General features: G+C 35.5%; 1 protein-coding gene across 1 annotated transcript in view; it reads right to left on the bottom strand.

Moving 5' to 3' along the window:
* GPR158 (G protein-coupled receptor 158) overlaps positions 1-13,101 on the bottom strand; it is a gene marked incomplete at both ends in the record, with an annotated part of 168,655 nt that overhangs the window by 43,305 nt on the left and 112,249 nt on the right. The window contains one exon of the mRNA XM_081346271.1: positions 2,739-2,807. Within this exon, the coding sequence (XP_081202397.1) occupies positions 2,739-2,807 (69 nt within the window). The remainder of the gene's footprint in view (positions 1-2,738; positions 2,808-13,101) is intronic.

Genomic DNA, 13,101 nt, shown 5'->3' with positions numbered 1-13,101 from the left:
TTAAGATAATGGTCACCAACAAATTGCATGGAATGAATTCTATGAGTTTTATGAACAAATACTTTTGGATGCCCTAAATTCGCTTCCAATTAGGTTAATGTTGAGAGAGAGGGAGAGAGGGAGGGAGGGAGGGAGGGAGGAGAGAGAGAGAGAGAGAGAGAGAGAGAGAGAGAGAGAGAGAGAGAGAGAGAGAGAGAGAGAGAGAGATTATCCATTTTCTCTGTAGCATGCATAATTTTATCCATTTTCTATGTACCATGCATGATTTTATTTTTCTGATAACAAAGATGTTCAAGGCCCAGGGTAATGTAGATTTCTCTCTTTTGTCCTTGTTTTAGGTCTGTTAGAGGGTTTTTTAAAATGTGGCAACCAGAATTTCATTCAGTGCTCCAGATGGAGATGCACCACAGAATTGAATAAGGGTATTACAATATTGGCCATTTTATTTTCAATACTTTCCTAATGATCTCTAGCATGAAATTGCTCTTTTCATAGCTGTTGCGTAGCGAGTTGACATCTTTATAGAGCTATCCATTTTCTGTATTTCCTTATTTGGAATAATCAAGATACGATTGAAAACTTGGAATTTTATTTTTGATTAAGAATAATTTACTGTTATACTAAGCTATACATGTGGTGAATTTTAATCATTATTTGTGTAAATATTCAACTTGACCTGCTTCTGCCAGATGGCTTGGGGCCCCAATGGGCAATGGAGATAGTTGATCAATTAAGAAGCAATCCCACCCCCACTATGCATCCAGATCCCTCCTCCCCATCTTTTAACTATGGTTTTATGTTTTTTATGTTGTAAGCCATCCAGAATCACTTTGAAACAAGATGGCAAATAAATTTAATAAACAAACATTCTACAGCATTATTAACAAACATGTTAATCAGTGGTTAATCTTAAATGATAGCAGAAACATCAAAATTCCCAATGCTGGAGAAGAAGATGGGACAGAGAAAGTCCAAAGAGAAGAAAACTTCATTTCTATTATGAGAAAACTTTTATTTTACCCTAAATGTTTCTAGTTTTTCTCAAAGAAAAGTATCTACACTTGGAAAACTATCAATATTTTAAGGCTCCAAAAACCATAGTCATCCATGCCTAACTCTGTTGAAACCAAAATTCCAAAGCAAGTGTTGTTACAATGCACACTTGACCTCTTTGTGCTTGCATCAAGATGTCACTAGAAGAAAGGTATGAAATTTGTGTCATGCTGTTATGATGGGTTTCTTGCCCCATTTGCAGATAAATATGCCAGGATCCATTATGGATTTTAATCAATGCCTAAAATTGCCCCAATCATCATTCCAAATCTCATGGATTCCTGCACAAGAACAGAAATCCCATAAGATTTCCAAGATTTTTTTTCTTTCTAGCCCCTGGATGTTACCAAATTAGGTAACATCTTCAGTGGGGTATTCAGGTGAAGTGTCTGGTTCACTTGGCCTGGCTGGTCTGCTGGTTTTGTCACTGCGATACATTGATTTAGAACCAGCTTATGAACAATACGGAAATGGACCATCCGAATCACCAACCAATGACAGAACTGACCACCCCTTCACCAGTTGAAATATGCACCTCACAGCAACCAATCAGAAGTCCAAAGTCACAAGATCAGAATCAGTCTTGTGATTCAACCAGTCACAAGACCAACCGACCATCCAGAACAAATAAGACACCTCACCCCCAAACCCGCTGAAGATATTACCTAGTTTGGTAACGAAATGTCCAGGAGTTAAAGAGCAAGCTCAGAGAACAGACCCCTGCCAAAACCTACAATCCAAGCTATGAATATTTTCAACAATTTCTAAGCAGAACTACTGTGTTCTAAATGTCAGGCCATCTGAATTCAGGACTCCAATGAAATGTTTACACAATCATTCTAGAGAACTATTTCAAAGTTATCATCATGCCAGTATTTTGGGGCATCATATCCATATGGTTTATATCAATTTCAAATGAAGTTTTTATCAAATGATCATGATGGTACAGGGTAGATAGATGCTTTTTGGAATATCATTCCCAGATGTGCCAACTTCTGTGTATTGCAAGGATTTGCTTTATCCCTAATAATATTTTTTGTTTAAAAAATATTTGCCATTGTCTCATTTAGTAATAGGACTTTGTTCTTCCGAACCAGTACAAAATCAGTTATTCCAGAAGGAATTATTGTGCTGGGTAGCAGGATTGGAAAGACAGAGAAGATACAGAAGCCTTCAATATTATATGAAGGAGAAATACTCTGACAGCATTTTTTGGGGGGGGGTGATGGTGGTGAGAAGATAAGTGAATAAATGTGTTTCAAATTTTCATCTGTGAAATATTGGAAGAATAAGTAGTGAGTTAGGTAAAGGTAAAGGTAAAGGTTCCCCCGCACATGCGTGCTAGTCGTTTCCGACTCTAGGGGCCGGTGCTCATCTCCGTTTCAAAGCCGAAGAGCCAGCGCTTGTCCGAGGACATCTCCGTGGTCATGTGGCCGGCATGACTAGACGCCAAAGGCGCACGGAATGCTGTTAGAGGTATAGCTTAATGTCCTGTCTTTTACATTTTAAGAATAGAATATAAAAGAGGAAGAAATAAAATGCTATGAAAATAAATTCAGTTTATATTGTTTTAACTGTTGTTGTTGTTGTTAGTTGTTTTCCAATGGATTGTCACTTGCCATAACACTCTGGTGGTGGTGCTATAAATATTTTAAACAAATAAATGAAATAATAGCACAACTCACCGGAAAATAAAGAAGCAGTGATCCAAATAGAATAGTCTCCAGTAGAATAAGTCCTGATGCCCTGATGCTCTAGAACAAAGAAAGCAGATACAAGAATTTAAAGCTTTACTTTCTGTATTTAAATTATATAAATCCAAATGTCTATAATCTAGATATTACATTGATAGACCACTCTACATATTCATTATAATTTATAATTTTTAGCACCTATCATGCAATCCAATTTACATTTCAATTAATCCAGACAGTAAGTATTGAGATATAAACTACTTTCAGATGCACTATGCTTGCTTATAACTAAGTTCCTCACTCTGGGACTTATTTTCTCTTTAATTTGTTTATGCTTGTAGCAATAACTATATTAATATCTTGGCAATAAAATCCAGCATAAATTAATGGGTTCCATTTTAAGTAGTTTTCCTAATTAATGCTCAGAGTCTACTCAGTTAGACATCACATCTACAATTTGAAATTATGCAGAAGTAATAATTTCTCCCCAAACTATTCAAAGTCAATATGGATTATGCATTCCCTATTGCTTGAATTTCTGTAATTAACATCATTATCCTAGAAGAAATGTTGTTTTTCTAAGAAATATCCCACTCTTCTGATTAGGAGCTATAATGCTACATTCAGTATACTTTAGAAGTATTCCTGAAATTTGCACTGCATATATGCTTGAGTTTTATTTCACATTTTCCATGTCAACTTGTATATCTTCTGATTATTTTAATCCTAAAAGCAACACATTAATTATCTCATTATCATTTGGGACAATTAACAATTCTTAATTGACATGACAGAACTTGCTGAGTTTAAGCAGAGCTTTTAAAGCAACATGATTACCTTTCTATTGTTTCAACATCCCACTATACTAATCATATAAATAACACATTAACTATCAGACAGTAAATACAATTGGACGTTAACATCAAACTACTGAGGGCGGCCATCTGGAACTTTGGAAAGGAGAGTTATCCAGATGCTAGTGACACTCTGCTGTTCTGCTACTTAGCTTGTAAGTCCAAGGAAGCAATCAGTATTCCTGAATATTGTGCAATTTCAATAATGAGATGGTTGAGGGTTGAGGGAAAAAAGGGTGAAAGTAATCCAGACAATGTGGAGGTGCTGTTGGTAAGGAAAAATTGGTCCCTGGAATTAGGCTGAATCCTGCTCTGCATGGGAGCATATTTTTCCATGAGGAACATGTTTGCAGTTTGGAGTGATTCTTAATCTCCACCTGCCACTATATTGGCAAAAAACAGCCATAAGGAGGAGTATATCTGCACAATTACATTAGTGTGTTACACTACTATTTCCAGCAATAATTATACAGACCTGTATTAACCATTAAGCAACATAAGCATATGCTGAGGGCATCAAGGAAAGAGGAACACCACATAATTTTCCCCCTATTTCCCCTTAACTCTTTACTACCACACTTGACTTTACTTGGTTTTTTGTAATTGTCCTTCCTTGATTTATTCAACTTGGATCTGCAATGTAAAAAAATTGCTGCTTTTGGCATGATGAATGACTAAAGTTTAAAAGTTTTGTTTGATGGTAACAAATATCACATTTGTTCCCATCTCATGGTGTTAGAGTTTTACTTCTGCCAAGGGGAACCCTTTCTGGCTGTACTTAGGGCATCAGTTGGTCTTAATATGGCCCTGCAATTATCTATGCCTTAGTTGCAACTTCCTTTCACTCACCTAATCAATGGTACATAGGGCTATGTTTAAAAAGTGCCTGAAAGCCACAGTTGATGAAAAATCCAATGGCTACCTAGTTGAACAATGAAGGTTCAGAAATGGTGTTTGTACTAAACTATCTAAACTAGCTTCCAAGTGCCTCCTGTGTTTGATATTGCCTTTCAAACATTTAATGGCTTCTGGCCTGACAGTCTAAGGAATTGCTCCCACTATGAACTTCCTCAGCTATTTAGAAATGAAGAAAAAGCCCTTCTGAAGATCTCCTGATGCCAAGAGGTGCCCATCTTCCAAAAGGATCTTCTCCTGCGTGGCTTCCAGACTACTGAGTGCACATTTGGCCTCTCAGTATTCAAGAAGATGTTAAAGCACATACTTTCTGCCAGGATTTTCCTGAGTAATTTTTTTCAGTATTTAATTTTAACCCCAAATCTTGATTTACCAATGTTGTTTTGCCGAATGAAGGCAAATATACGTGTCCCAGGATAATGTTGCAGGATCCAATCTGGATTGGTCACCGGGACCAGAAGTTTTCTCTTCCAAGCTTTTGGACCCCTACTGGAGCCTTCATCCTCAGGGATCTTCTCTCTAGCAGCTGTTCAGAAGACAAAACCTCTTCGACCCAGATTGGATCCTGCAATGTTGTTTTGGTCCATGTTTTGCATTTTAAATCACTCTAAGCCACACTGACTGTTGGAAAAACAAAAAATAGAAATCAAGTAAGCAAACAGAGAAATCAAGTCCATTGGACTATAAATAATTTCAGAACACAGTTAGGCAAATTCTGTTACAGTCTTTGACCAGCATATTAGAATATCATTTTCGGTTGGACCTTCATAATCAATATAAGTGAAAGTTCTTGTACAAAAGTTGACTAGACAACACATATTAATGCTGATGATATTATTATATGTAATATACATTGCAGAGAAACATCCCCCCTCCAAAATACACCAGCCCCATAAAGGAAGATTCTGTCAATCCAGAAAAATTATCAAACCAAATAACATTTATGTGATTAATAATTGTTACTGCATGCCTTGGGTTTAGATATAACTGAGGGGCTATTTGATACCAATGCATGCTGAGTTTTAGAGCCATTTAGGAGCAAAGATCCATTTTTTTCAATGCAGAAATTTGAACAATGACATACACATTCAGAGGGTGCTGCCATAATACAAGTACTGCAACTATAAATGTAGATCTATTTTCAATAATTGATTAACTTGCTTTATTGAAAAAATAATGAATAAGCTAAATGGAAAGGTTTAATTCTTTCCACCATTTTGGCTTACAGAGTTGACTAACTTGTAATTCACAGATACTGGCATTTTGAGATACGGAGTGCTGAATTGCCAACATAAGAAACTATTTCTATGGCTTTCTTGCGCTGCTACCTTATCCTACACCATCAGGGCAATCAACACTGGCTAATTCAGTGTAGAAAGCAATGGTGATGGAGGAGAAATAGAAACAAAATGGTTATTCCCAAAGGGTTATTGCACTCATGTTGTAAGCCAGTTATTTCTGCTGGGACTGCTTAACAGCTTCTTGTGCTAGGAAGAAATCTGCATTTCTTCCACCCAGGAGAATCATTAAATATATCTTTGTTGAAATGCTGCAGCTGTCTTTGGGCATTGCCAAATCCCAAAGGCTGACAAACCAAGCAGCTTCATCAGTGCAATGAAGCTTGTCAGAATTGTCAAAATATTTCCATACTGTCTTGACAAATGGTTATACATATGTTAGAAGAAGACCATTAAGGACTGTACATGCACTATACATATAATAATGAGGTTAGGAATAGATTGGCATAAATACTTTAAATGGTTCAAATATATGTATTGTTATGGAAAAATCAGCACTGGGGATATTGATTTCAAACTGGAGAAAGCCAAGGAGATGACATTGGAGAAGCAAGGGAATAGATGAGGAAAAGCTTATTTTAAGCTTGGGACAAAGTGAAAGTGTAAGAAAAAGGACAATAATCATGCCTTTTTAATTCATTAGAACAGTGTTACTGAATCTTGCTAAGTTTAATATGCCTGGACTTTTAACTCCCAGAATTCTCCAGCCAGGTTGAGGAACACTGCACTACATATAAAAGGGAGGGAGGGAAGGAAAAACTTAGGCTTTCAAAATTCTCTTACTAGAGCTGTAAATAAAGTATAGTTCTAACTAGGATTCAGGAGTCTGTTTTCTGACCTGGACTTCCTCAAATAGCTTACACAAAGCCATTCTAAATGTCAGTAGACAACACTATTGTTGTATTTGTTTCTGCCTTTCAGACATCAGACAACAAGGAAGAGAAAGCAATAAAATCTAGTTTATATAGATCTGATTTCCAGTTATAATTTGCCTTTAATAATTTTGCAGCAAAGGCATCCTTGGGTGGGTTGTCAAAAAATTCAAGTTGGCAGACACAACAAAATGATCAGTGCTGCCATTCTGGATTTCGCTTTTCTGAAGATGTCTCTGCTTTGCAGGATCTTTGCAAATAATGCACCAAATTTGTGGGCAGAAAAATTGGATGGGTGAATTATTTGAATCACTTCAAGGAAAAAGAGGAGATTCTTCTTTGAATATTTCTCAGCAAAGGATTCTGCCTAGTGCTCAGTAACTACTGAGAAGTTACAAGGACTTCCTTCCAAGAATCTTTTGGATTTAAACTGAAATGCTGTAGCCAGACAGGCTCAAGACAGCCGGAGAAATAATTGTCTGGCTGTAATTGAATAAATGTAATACCCCTATGTCTGTCTGTGAGAATTTCTGTGAAGTTCTTCTTAGAAGAAATTTCTAAACCTATTCTTTTCTTAAAGTCTATGAAAATTAGTACACTGAAGAATAAACAGATAGTATTAACTTTAAAGAAAACAAGACAAATACCATCTCAGAAACAGAAAGAAAATGAAGTGTGACACAGCAAATAAAAACCATGGTATAACCCAACAATGGTAAACTGGTATGCTCAAGGTGTGATGTGTTTTACAAATAGTAAAACAAAAACTTAATGACATAAAGATAAATAAGATCATACTGATCAGATAAAGGCAATGTAAATAAAATACATCTGGGTGGCATGTAAACCTGAGGAGATGGAATATTATTAACTGAAACCAAGCATTTCTCTAATAGGAGCATTATAAAAGAATTGTGAGTATTTCAGGACTTGTTCATCCAAGGGACAAAGTCTTAAATGGGATGTTCTTACTTTCTCCTCAAGGTCATCTCTCTCTCTCTCTCTCTCTCTCTCTCTCTCTCTCTCTCTCTCTCTCTCTCTCTCTCTCTCTCTCTCTCTCTCTCTCTCTCTCTCTGTGTGTGTGTGTGTGTGTGTGTGTGTGTGTGAAATCTTGCCAGAGTTAGGACTTTCTGAATTTGGGAACTGTTATTTGGCTTAGATATCAAACCAGCTTGAAAATTGGTGAATGACTTCCCTAGAACAGATGGATGGATAAAGCAGCCAGTTTGAATTGGTTTTCCAAATCCTTGACATGCAGTTTTTCTAACTGCCTTGGCACATTTAATACCCATCATCAGGTTTGTATTAAGTGAGAACTCACAGCATTTCAGCTTCTCATACCTACCCCACTCCTATCCCAGAATATAACAAAATCATTTCTTCAGATTAGAAATGTTAATTCACTTTGAAGTAAACTCTATGGATTTCAGTACTTATCCTTTCATAACACTACTTTCTCAAAGAGCAGGAATAACAATGGGAGCTCCTGAAAAACAATGATTAGCTGTCAGTCTATGATAATACAGACCAATATTTTGTTGTTTTATCTTTTGGTAAAAGCCTGGTTCAAATTACAGAAATCCCTAAACAAAATCAAAAGGAAGAATTTCAGCTTGTTTTTGTATAAAAATGAGGAGCAACAGTACTGCTGCCCAGAGTCACAGCTGAGTCGGGAATCCTTATAAATCTTAAAAATAAATAAAAAAATAAATGTCTCTGCTGCTGCATTAGTAGGAATAAGTGACTGGATTAATTTGACGCAAGGGAGGTTATTAAATCTTGAGGGCCATGATTTGTTGTTTGGCTGGCATGCATATTTGTTGTATGATAAGAAGGTAGACAACGTGTTTAGGGTGCATATTTTAAGGCAGGCATTGCTGAGAGTTTGGAAGAAGTATAGACATAAGTTAAGTTGCAAGATACCATTGTGGGCAATTCCAAAACACGCAATAGAAAATATACATGCTGGCTTTAAACATGATGTGACTACGTACAAGGAGATCCTCAGTTTGGAAAGAAATGTTTGGTGTTTGAAATCATATAGCCTCTTGCGAGAAGAGAAGGTTGTTCAAAATTGGTTTCAATATACTCAGTTACGGGCCAGGTGGAAAGAAGACCAGAAAAATGGATTTACAATGACTGATGAAAATTTGATAAAGCAAATTAGAAATCAGGGACCAGCACATATCAAACGGATATATCTTGCATTGATAGAGATTGACTCAGAAACAGAGCTTGTTAAGGATTGTATGATAAAATGGGCCCAAAACATCCAGGAAGTTATCACAATGGACACGTGGGAAAAGATTTGGGTGAGGAACGTGAAATTTACTCAAGCTCAAAATCTAAGAGAGAACTTCTACAAAATGTTTTATAGATGGCATTTAGATCCTAAAAAGCTTGCAAGTATGTATCCGAATTATCAGCCTAAATGTTGGAGGTGTGGTGATGAAGATGCAACATATTTTCACATATGGTGGACATGTAAGAAGGTTAAGGCTTTTTGGATAAAAGTCTGGTGGAATATGCAGAAGATTTTTAAACAGAGGATAAAGTTTTGTCCGCAACTTTTTTTGTTGGGAATAATTGCAGACGCTACAGTTGTGGACACCAAGTTGATGTTGAACTTAATCACGGCGGCAAGACTTTTGATAGGCCAATATTGGAAGAAAGAGGAACTGCCGACCATAGAAGAGTGGACTTTAAAGGTTTCAGACCTGGCAGAGATGGCGAAGATTTCGGCCTATTTGAAAGATCATTCGCAAGAACGCTATATTATGGAATGGACAAAATGGATTGAGTTTATCCAGAACAAGTATAGGGTTAAGAAGTTTTATGTAGCATTTGAATAAGTCTTCTTTCGGGTTTTTTTCTCTTTTCTTATCTTAGTTTCTTTTTATACATACTCAATATTATTAAGGCTTGTTTTATCCTTTATAAGCTAGAGAGTGATGGATTTTAGAGTTTATAGTTGTTAGTATATGATTGTTTATGATTGCTTTTTATATATATACCTTGTATTTAGCTCTGGGAAGTCGGGGGGGGGAGGGGGGGAGGGGGGGAGGTAGGGGGGGGAGGAGGGAGGGGGAAGGGGGGATTTTTAAAGGAAAATTGTATTTTAAAACTTTTCAATAAAAAAAAAATAAATGTCTCCATTTTCAGCTGAAAGATTTTCTTTTAGGTTTGACCTTGAATTCTAGAAATAGTTGGTAAAAGAAATTTATAGAGGACAATCTAAAGTGGCAGGAAAGATTCAGAAGCTCTTACTTTTTCTCTAATCCTGCATATAGAAAAAGAGTTCACACACATTACTCTAAGCCACAGGATTTGTTTAATCAGGATTTAGTGAGCAAACCTAAAACTAGTAGCCAGGTCACACAGTAGACGAGGCCAAAATCTATAAAATCAATACTTTAATATTATATAAATCTAGACAACCAACCCTTCTTTATGTATAACCTACGCTGCTTTTTAGTAAACATAAGAAGCTAATTCTGAGTCAGAAAAACAGCATAAAATGTAAAGGAAGATGGGCTGCAACAGAAAAAGAGAAGTTGCAATCTGATTGCCATAGACTAATTTTGTAATAAAGATGTGGAATCACAATATAAATTTTTGCAGACTGTGCTAGGTTTGGTTTATTTTATTTACTGAAATAGTATAAGTTGTGCTTGAGCTAACAAGCTTTTGGAACAGTTTAGAGAATAACAATAAATAAAAGAAAGGACAAAACTATAAATAACAATCAAAATAAAGCAAAAAGAAGAGTGAAATACGACAATAAAAGTAGCAATAAAAATGTTCACTTTTTTTAAAGAATACCCTCCTAGTTGACATGCATTAAAAGCTCAGTCAAATAAAAACACTAACAAAGAAGGACATTTAATTTAGTTTTAGGCATCTCACTGGGAAGTTAATTTCAAAGATTGGTTAGTATATGGGACATTTGTTCTCTTACCACTTATTTAACTTCAAAAGGAAAATTGATCCAAAATAAGATCTCTGAAGTTTGGAGAAGACTTATTGCCCTCATTCTCTGAATGGTGCTGGAACTAGCAAGATATAAGAGCCAGTCCTCATCACATATTTGATTTAACCCCTTACATAAAGTGGGAATTTCCTTGGTGATAACTCCTGATGCCAAAGCATTGTCACTGGTAAAGTTTTCACAAGGTATATCTGGTAAGAAGTTCTGTAAAGTTTGACATTCTATTATAGCATATAGATCTGCAGTAAGATGGCAACTTTAATGGTGTGACTGAAGTTCTACCTTTTAATATGTTTGTATGTGTGACACACTAAAAAAAATCTGATTTGAACCTTTAATTGCTCCATTGTGGCTGGCATCTGATGTTTTAGGTCATGTCCCATACCATCTTTCTAATATAAAGCTGAACCATCTTCAGCTGGCTATTGAAACACCAGGAAAGCAGGCATGGGAAAGTTATGGTTCAGAACTATAGCCTCCAATTTCTATATGTTGACTGCTGTGAAATATAATTCAGTAATACATCTTGATAGCCATGAATTCTGTAATCATTAACTGAACTATATGTGAGTTGCTTTCCTTTTGTATTTTCTCTCTTCAGATAATAGAATAGCTTTGTGACTGCAGAATTACATTATAAAGATTAATATATATTGCCAACTGATTCAAGATAATGTTCAGAAGGTATACTTATGATCTAATCTAAATAGCAAAATATGATCAAGAACATTTTGTACCAACTGACAAGTAATTAAATAGAAATGTTTCACACTGTTTTCAACAAAAGCGTCAATAACCAAGGTTAATATCCAAACAAGCTGGAATATGACTGTAGCAAAGCAGAGTTATTTCATAAGGAACAAACACTTAATCCAAATCTCTATGTCAAACCTTGAACAAAATGACATTAGGGCTGCACATAATTATCTAAATGCTTTTGTCATTCAGTTCTATTCAACAGTTTGATTCAAATTTTACCTATCTATAATAGACCCATTAAATAAGTTAGATATGTTAGTTATTAATAACTTAAGACTGAATGATTTAAATGGCAAAAATAATTCCAGTTAAAGTTTATAAGTAAAATGAATTCCAAACTGGTGTTTAGATATAAGAGTTGGAAACTCTTGGAATCACAGAAGTGTTGTTAGGTGATTGAATCCCAGTGCTTGCCCAGTATAGGAATCCCAATGAAAGTATTCATAACAGATGGTTGTCTAGCTGCTTCTTCAACGTTTCCACTGTTTACTATTTATGAATTACTATTCATTTGGACAATTGGTTTTGCTAACATTCAGTCAAAAGTTGCCATCTGTTAACTTAAATCCATTACTCCATGGAAGGTCATCATGGATCAAATGTTTCCAGAGAGACCTTGGTGATTTGCAACATACTTTATCAGCTAAACATTATAAATCCATTACTACCTTTTGATTGAGATAGACCTGTTACAATTATTCACAAGTTGTTTCCTAGCTGGGTGAACTTCAAAGTTTAATATGTGTGGTTGCAGTTGAAAATAATTCTGGAAATTGCTCTTGGCCAGTATATAGGCAGCAAAACTGTTAATTGGGACAGACAAATAAAGGCATAATATTTTCTTATCTCTAGAGGCCACCAGGAATCATTCAAGCTACTGATTTGCAATCTTTAAAACCATCATTGTCTTGGCACTGGTATATTTTATTTTATTATTTTTATTGCCTTTATTATTTTTACAAATAACTCAAGGCAGCAAACATATCCACCATACCTTCCTACCCTTATTTTTCCCACAACAACCCTATGAGGTGGGTTGGACTGAGAGAGAGTCAGCCAGGTGGCTAAGGGAGGACTATTCCCGCTTTCTAGTTTAGTCCTTTAACCAGGAGACCAAACTGGCTCTCAATATTTGGTTGAATATCCCCTGTCACATTAGAGAAAGAGATACTTTTATTATTACTTTAAAGCACAACACAAAATCAAAATAAAATTAATAGAAAATATAAATGACTATGAGGATATCCATGAATCCTTCAGTTATGTCCACGTGATACTATCAATGTCTAAACAGTAAGTACTGTCCATATATTGTTTTATTGATGGACATTTTAAGGACATTAAAGTCTGTTTCATTATCCCTTATTTGATAACAAATTCAGGTTGTACTAATTTATTTTACACCCCACTCTTATCATATCAGAGTTTATCTCTTTGGACCTTGCAAGTTACTTTATCCTGCTAATAAATGAGAGGTAATTGTTCCTCTGGCTTCATAATTATAGGAATTGTAGATCTAAGACTTTCTTCTCTACTTATGTGTCTTAGGTCTAACCACCAGATTATAGCCAGAAGTATAGATTTAATGAGAATTACAGAGCTATAATATTAATACTAATAACAATGATTATTTTAGTCCTAAGGGTTATAGTTTTAGTGGAAGTAAAT

The sequence above is a fragment of the Vipera berus genome (assembly GCF_964194415.1).
Source record: "Vipera berus genome assembly, chromosome: Z".
Lineage (NCBI taxonomy): Eukaryota > Metazoa > Chordata > Lepidosauria > Squamata > Viperidae > Vipera > Vipera berus.
Note: the sequence above shows the minus strand (reverse complement) of the source record. Positions and strands in the feature narration are given on the sequence as shown.